General features: G+C 46.1%; 1 protein-coding gene across 3 annotated transcripts in view; it reads right to left on the reverse strand.

Moving 5' to 3' along the window:
- SIL1 (SIL1 nucleotide exchange factor) overlaps window positions 1-6,824 on the reverse strand; it is a 229,016-nt gene extending 222,192 nt beyond the window's left edge. Inside the window, exon 1 of one of the 3 annotated variants that reach the window (XM_084636668.1) lies at window positions 6,713-6,824. In XM_084636668.1, the coding sequence (XP_084492794.1) occupies window positions 6,713-6,795 (83 nt within the window). In that variant the 5' untranslated portion in view covers window positions 6,796-6,824. Of the gene's footprint in view, window positions 1-6,426; window positions 6,534-6,712 lie in introns of those variants that run through there. The other 2 variants (XM_084636670.1, XM_084636669.1) reach the window with 2 other exon arrangements.
- Between the last annotated feature and the right edge of the window lie 1,617 nt (window positions 6,825-8,441).

Below are 8,441 nucleotides of genomic sequence, written 5' to 3' on the forward strand. Positions count from 1 at the left end.
ATCAACAGCGAGAAAATTACCTTTGTAGTGTTAACGAGGCCAATGCAATCAAGGTGGACGTCCTTCATTCTAACAGTTGACAAGAAGGTGTGAGTATCAGCAGAAGGAAAATTACTTTTTGTATAATGACAGGTTTCAGAGTAACAGCCGTGTTAGTCTTTATTCGCAAAAAGAAAAGGAGTACTTGTGGCACCTTAGAGACTAACCAATTTATTTGAGCATAAGCTTTCGTGAGCTACAGCTCACTTCATCAGATGCATATCGTGGAAACTGCAGCAGACTTTATATATACACAGAGAATATGAAACAATACCTCCTCCCACCCCACTGTCCTGCTGGTAATAGCTTATCTAAAGTGATCATCAGGTGGGCCATTTCCAGCACAAATCCAGGTTTTCTCACCCTCCACCCCCCCACACAAATTCACTCTCCTGCTGGTGATAGCCCATCCAAAGTGACAACTCTTTACACAAAAAAGAGTTGTCACTTTGGATGGGCTATCACCAGCAGGAGAGTGAATTTGGGGGGGGGGGGGGTGGAGGGTGAGAAAACCTGGATTTGTGCTGGAAATGGCCCACCTGATGATCACTTTAGATAAGCTATTACCAGCAGGACAGTGGGGTGGGAGGAGGTATTGTTTCATATTCTCTGTGTATATATAAAGTCTGCTGCAGTTTCCACGATATGCATCTGATGAAGTGAGCTGTAGCTCACGAAAGCTTATGCTCAAATAAATTGGTTAGTCTCTAAGGTGCCACAAGTACTCCTTTTCTTTTTACTTTTTGTAGTGACCCATCCACTCCCAGTCTTTATTCAGGCCTAATTTGATGGTGTCCAGTTTGCAAATTAATTTCAGTTCTGCAGTTTCACGCTGAAGTCTGGTTTTGAAGTTTTTTTGTTGAAGAATTGCCACTTTTAAGTCCATTATTGAGTGTCCAGGGAGACTGAAATGCTCTCCTACCGTTTTTTGAATGTTACAATTCTTGATGTCTGATTTGTGTCAATTTATTCTTTTGCATGGAGACTGTCCGGTTTGGCCAATGTACATGGCAGAGAGGCATTGCTGGCACATGATGGCATATATCATATTGGTAGATGTGCAGGTGAACGAGCCCCTGATGGTGTGACTGATGTGGTTAGGTCTTATGATGGTGTCCCTTGAATAAATATGCGGACAGAATTGGCAACGGGGTTTGTTGCAGGGATTGATTCCTGGGTTAGTGTTTTTGTTGTGTGGTATGTAGTTGCTGGTGAGAATTTACAAACCTGAAACAGGGGGCAAGGTTTGCAAACCTTTGGTGAATCTTGGACTGAATTTCAAGCGACAGCAAACCTATTTAGGGTTTCCAAACAAAACACAGTTAGGGCTTGGCTACACTTGCAGATGTAGAGCGCTGAGACTTAAACCAGCCTTCAGAGACCGCAGCAGAGAAAACGCTGCAGTGTGTTTACGTGGTCAGCTGCACGAGCACTGGCGTAGCCACATTAGCAGCTCTTGCAATGCCACAAAGAGCAGTGCATTGTGGTAGCTATCCCAGTGTGCAAGTGGCTGCGGCATGCTTTTCAAATGGGGGGGGTGGAGTGTGTTGTGTGTTTGTGGGGGGAGAGTGTGTGTTTTGGGGGGCAGAGTGTGTCAGCATGCTGTCTTGTGAGTTCAGACAGCAGCAGACCTCCCTCCCCCGCGCCTCTCTCGCTCTCTCTCTCTCACATACACACTCACAGCAGCATTCCACAGTATTGGTTCGCTTTGTCCCGGTGCAGATAAGCATGCCAGCTGTCAGAAACAGGTCTTTGAAAGGGGATATCCACATGCCTGCAGCCGAGTTCAAAACAATGACAAGCGTGGCCACTTGACTTCAGGGGATTATGGGACGTTTCCGGAGGCCAATCACAGCGCAGTAATGCAACACGTCATCCACACTGACACCCAGGCATTTCAGCCAGGGCGCAGCAAGCTTTGTGCTTCTGGTGGAGGTGGATTACCAGGAGCGCTCCAGCTGCGGAGTCCAGGCGCTCTAAGTGCCTTGCCAGTGTGGACACCTCAAGAGTTAGGGGGCCCGGGGCTGATTTAATGCACTCTAACTTGCAAGTGTAGCCAAGGCCTCAGTTTGGGCTGAGTCTGACTTTGCCTTTGGGGGATTTTTTGAAACAGAAGCTTTGAGAGTGAAAATTCTAATGACGTAAAAGAAGTTTACTCAAAGCGTCACAAACCGGTACTGCCTTATTTTACATGGCGAAATCCCAGAAACTGTGTTTTCTGTCATCACTCATTTCAGGTGCTAAGAATATCTTTTTGTTAATAATAAATAGCTAGTTTTATATAGCACTCCTGATCTAAGAGTGCTTGACAAATATTAGTTAAAGCTGACTCACGTACTTCACAAAGGGGAGTTAAGTATTATTTCCCAGATGGGGAAACTGAGTTAGAGAGAGTTTAAGTGATTTGCACAAGGTCAAAGAGGAAGTCAGTGGTGGAGCCAGGATTAGAACTCAGGTGCTCCAGGCTCTCATCCTCAAGTTCAGCCTGCTGACCCCACTACCTCACAAAACCTCCACAGACCAATGTGAGCTATATTTAATATGCTATCATTTCTGTATATCTTGAGCCAGTACCTTTTAAATAAGCCTCATCTTCAACTTCACTGTGACACAAAAACAGTAAGAGGGGATTTGGGGGAGAAGGATGAGGATATGCTCCTCCACAGGATGAGTAAAAAAGAGGCTTGTTGAGGACATTTTTACTGTTAAATGTAAATAAATTCAGAACTGGACCAATAAGAGAGAGTAGAAGGTAATATAGTAGTAGTATATAAAAAATTAATCATGGTTACCTGTCACTTCCTTATAGCAAGGGTGGAGCCATGCTTTGTACATTCAAGGGGGGTATGCTGGCAACTTGCCAGGAACCCACACATCACACTTAATTTCCATAAATAGAGTAGATTTACATCCCCTTCAGCTACAAGTGAGATGTGAGCCTGCATAGACAACAGAACCCAATGTGCAACACTTACTTTTCATAGGAGAAGCTACACAAGTCTCCACTAGATTCACTTCTATATTAAGGATGCAAAAAGAAAAGGAGTACTTGTGGCACCTTAGAGACTAACCAATTTATTTGAGCATGAGCTTTCATGAGCTACAGCTCACTTCATCGGATGCATACCGTGGAAACTGCAGCAGACTTTATATACACACAGAGAATATGAAACAATACCTCCTCCCACCCCACTGTCCTGCTGGTAATAGCTTATCTAAAGTGATCATCAGGTTGGGCCATTTCCAGCACAAATCCAGGTTTTCTCACCCTCCACCCCCCTACACAAATTCACTCTCCTGCTGGTGATAGCCCATCCAAAGTGACAACTCTTTACACAATGTGCATGATAATCAAGTTGGGCCATTTCCTGCAGGACAGTGGGGTGGGAGGGGGTATTGTTTCATATTCTCTGTGTGTATATAAAGTCTGCTGCAGTTTCCACGATATGCATCCGATGAAGTGAGCTGTAGCTCACGAAAGCTCATGCTCAAATAAATTGGTTAGTCTCTAAGGTGCCACAAGTACTCCTTTTCTTTTTGCGAATAAAGACTAACACGGCTGTTACTCTGAAACCTATATTAAGGATGGTGGCATTTGCATTGTAGAACTCCCTGGGGCCACTTTCTGGATACCCATGCCTTGGATGCAGTTATGCAGCCATCATGTTGGGACTGGATAAGAAGAGCAAATGGCAGGGTTCAATACAGCTATTTTATGGTACGATAAACAAGATGTACATTAAAAATTCCACCTCTAACAATGCCACTGTTTCAAAGATGACGTGCTCACAGCAAATATGAGCTGCATGATCTTACATAGCTGAAATAAAGACTTGTAGGATCCATTGTAAAAGGCAGGTCTTGTCACCCACCTCACACTTTAAGACCTTGTGTACACATAAAAGGTTCATCAGTATAGCTATACTGGCACCAGCCTAACTAGTGTAAATGCAATTATATCAGCAAAAAAGAGCTTGTTCCAGTTCAGCGAGCAAAATAAGTTAAACCAGCACACATACAAAAAATGCTTTTGCTGGTGTAACTGTCTACACTAGGGCTTTTGCAACCATAATTATATGTAATAAATTCAGTTAACAGATTACACTCTTAACTGACACCTGCAAAACTTTTAAGAGTAGACTTGGCCTAACAGAAAGGATGGGAGTATTGAATGTTTAACAAAGGCTTCCATTATCCGAAATGGAAGTCAAGCATTGCAGTTAAATGGGAGAGTTAAAAAACAAAAGAGAACAGCTTTTAGTAGGCTTATAATAAAAACCTCTTCCCCTCTCAACTGCTTGGCTTTCACTCTCTTGGCTCATATAATGCCACCATTTCACTAGTTCTCCAGTCAGCTAAGGGCTGGTCTGCACACAAAGTAACTGAACTGTCCCAAAATAACTGAATCAATTTTAACCCACACCGTTTGTTATTTTAATGGATGTTTTGTGTGTGGACACTCTTAAGAGTGCTCCTGATCAGGTCAGGTTTAGTGTCTTAAGCTAAATCAAAACAGGACACTTTTATTCTAAAGTAAGAGTGTCCACACTCAGAAATAGTATCATGGTAACAAAAGGTACAGACTACAAGTAATTCAGTTTTTTCAGTGCAAGTTTGTGTGTAAATAAGCCCATAGAATCTTCCAGAAGTGGACCTGGATTTCTAATGTAAAAAACAGATTGGTGGAGGAGCTCTTTTTGAAGCTGCCTTTTATTTCCAGACCTACAATATACAATACAAAAGTAGCTAAAAAGGACACAAGGCCAATATTTTTTCATTGTCCGGTCACCTTTAAAAAAAACCACACATTTTCTTACTTTCCTTACCACTGCTCCTTACAACAGATTATAAAATCAAGAACTGTGTTATAATGTATTATATTGCTTCCTTTCCTCATGTCATCTCTAACAAAACAGAAAAATTACAAAATTTAGTATAAAAATCTGTTTCTACTGGAATAAAAGCTCATGGAAACATCAGTTTTAAGTTTTGCAAAATCAAATTTGACCCAAAATTTAGACTTGACTTTACACTAAAGCCATTTTAAAAAGATTAAACTAATGGATACGAAAAATGAAAGGCATCTCTCTCTGGATGTTTTCAAAGCCACAAAAAACAGCCTCAGCCGAATCCAACATATCCAGAATTTCCATGGAAAGCAACAGTGCAAAACAACTCTATTTTATATTCTCTCACACACACACTATATCCCACAAAGCTTCACAGAGTTATCGACAACAGAGGAAGACAAGTAGTAAGAACTAAAAGCAGAAGAAAAAAGAGGAATGCAAGTCAATGAGGCAGAGAGAGATAGGACTGAAACAATTAGTGTTAAAACTGTACCCGAGCCCAGGACATAGAGCAGGGAAGGGGCAGCATATCACCCACCACCGTACCCATAAGCATGAGACTACCACTACTGCCTAGCATCGCCAATTTTCGATGGACCTACTCCCGGAGGTTTCATCACATGACAACCTTTAATTAAAGATTAATCTTTAATCCCTGTACACTCCACAACAACCCCAGAGGGCTGGCAACTCCACTGCTGCCCCACTACATCAGGCTGCTCAGATTGCAGCCCAAGGAGTTCAACCGTGTGGCATATATCTCCCCATTTTTAAATTTAAAGGTTCCCATAGCCACATACAGCAGGTCCCGGCCCACAACACAGCCAGGGGGCTCAGCTCAAGGAAGAGCATCACCCACGAGGGCCCCTCACTTCTGCTGGGAGGAAAGCACCGTGAATGCATACTGGGAACCGCCAACACGAAGGGCCAGGCAGGCTAGTCGGGGGCCATGCTGTATGCCGGGCCAACTTAGCCCTGCACCACAGTAGAGTTGCCAATTTCATTTGGGCAAATTCCTGGAGGTTTTATCAAATGGCATAATCTTTAACTGAAGATCACTCTTTAATTCCTGGAGACTCCAGGGCAAACTTGAAGGGCTGGCAACCCTACACCAGTCCACAGAAACACGCTGCCTGCTGCGAGCCCTCGTCTTGCAAGGGACAGGGAACGGGTCACACCACACACCCGTCACCTGCTCCCCAGGGCAGGAAAGAGGCAGAGGCCACGCGAGCCCAGCAACGGGGCAACTAGGACGCAAGGCACGCCGGGAGCCGGGCACATTGACGGGGGAGGGCGCAAGGCACGCCGGGAGCCGGGCACATTGACGGGGGAGGGCGCAAGGCACGCCGGGAGCCGGGCACATTGACGGGGGAGGGCGCAAGGCACGCCGGGAGCCGGGCACATTGACGGGGATAGTAGGGCGCAAGTAATCTGCCCTACGTCACACAGGCCCGGCGCCCCCTCCTGCCGCGCCCCTTGAGCGGCGCCACAACCCCTCATGGGGGCGGAGATCCCGGCCTCCCCACTCGGCTCCTACCTGAGCCCCCAGCCTAGGCCTCTCACTGCGCACACTCCGCAACCCTCCCCGCTGGCGCGCACGAACACCTCCTTTCGGCCCCCGCGCACGTGACTGCGGCCACCAATCAGAGATCAGCGCATTGACTGGCTGTGCTCCGCCCACCGGAGGTTTTCGCTCCGCCCCGCTCTCATAAACCTAGCCCTCAGAGACTGTTAGCCCCACCCCTTCTGTAGCTCGGGCACGGCTGACTCTGCCTTGGCTGAGTCTACACCCACCGGCAGCTCCTCGCCCCGCCCCAGCTCACCTCCTCCGCCTCCCCTGAGCACACCGCTGCGTCCTGCTTCTCCCCCCCCCCAGCGCTTGCGCCGCGAAACAGCTCTTGTGCATGGCTTGCGCTGGGAGGGAGGGGGGAGGAACGCACCACGCTGGGGAAGAGGCGGGGCCGGGATTTGGGGAGGGGTCCAATAGGGGTAGGGAGGGGGCGGAGTTGGGGCGGCGGAGGGGGGGTGGGAGCACCCACCAGCGCCAACGAAAGTTGGCACCTGTGGTCACTAGAGGGCAGGATCAAACTGTGGACCTCAGCGCATGAGCCTCTACCCAGTGAGCTAGAAGCCAACTGACTTTTAGCTAAGGCTGTAGAGCAGACTCATTTTCTCTCTCTCTCTAAGTGGTCTCGGTGCCACATGGAACAGAACATCACACCCAGGAGGTGTGTGGGTTACACTGGCACCACCCATTAGGGCCCAGACGCCCATCCTGACAATCCTTCGATACCCATGGACCACAGGCAGCATGAGCGTACAGCATCTGACAGTGCATCTGGCGCTTCCCTTGGCCAGGCTGCCTATGAGATCCCTGACAATATCGTGATGGCTGTGTCCTCGCGGAGGAAGTTTTCTTTGTTACATCCCTGCAAAACCAGCTTAAAAGTAGCCCCACAGGACAGTTTAATTGTTGAAGGGTTCCAGATGGAGAGTGCCTGGCATTTCTGCCTAATAGAAGCTTCTCTATTCATAGAATCATAGAATATCAGGGTTGGAAGGGACCTCAGGAGGTCATCTAGTCCAACCCCCTGCTCAAAGCAGGGCCAAACCCCAATTTTTGCCCCAGATCCCTAAATGGCCCCCTCAAAGATTGCTCTGCTGTATTCAACTTTGGGGTGACAGGAAGAGAAATCATAAATAAAGGCTACAGTGACAGATGGCAGATGGTCTCACTGCTGCTCAGTATTCAATGGTCACCATTGCTTTGGGCAAGAAGCCTATTTCCGACAACAAAAATCAATCCCATTAAAGCAATATTAGACCATAAAAAAACCAATCAGACTAGAAATGATTGACTAATTATATTTCAGTATTAATTGAAGTGAAATGGTTAAAATAAATTACTTTTGCAGATGGCAGCTATGGCCTTTTGTGGGGAGGGGTTTGCCTCACACTGAAGTTAGCTGCCTAGCAAGATGTCTTTGCCTATATGTTTAGCACTCCTGGTTTTCTCTTTTTATGATCTCTGTGCTGATTGTAAAAGCTAAGAGTTCTGCTACTTCAGTCATCTTGTGTGGTCCCTCTGACCGTATTAGACCACAGAGATCATTCCCTTTTCATAATCTTTGGGCACTACCTGTACAACAGCCCACACTAAATCTGCTTAACCAGCAGAAGGAGAGGGACAGAGGCAAGCCCTGCTATTTACTCTTTTCAGATATCATTGACACGGTAAGCATCAGTGAACTCAGAATTGTACAGTTTACAGCTGAAGGCTTTGCATGTTAACCTTTATATCTATATGGCTGCTAAGCCTTGGAAAGAAAGAAAAGAGTACACAAACATTTTTTTTAAAGTTGCAAGGAAGACTCCCAAATGATAATTAACTTATTTCGTCAGATGATTCCTGTGTCATCTTGCACAATACACACTGCCATGGTGTGCCATTGGTTTTTAAGTCGAGTTCCACATTGATTTCAATATTGAAATTGATGCCACCACATTTAAAACCAATGACACAACATATGGCCCACAGAATGAAGTCCCAGA

Source organism: Lepidochelys olivacea, assembly GCF_965140295.1.
Source record: "Lepidochelys olivacea isolate rLepOli2 genome assembly, chromosome: 8".
Lineage (NCBI taxonomy): Eukaryota > Metazoa > Chordata > Testudines > Cheloniidae > Lepidochelys > Lepidochelys olivacea.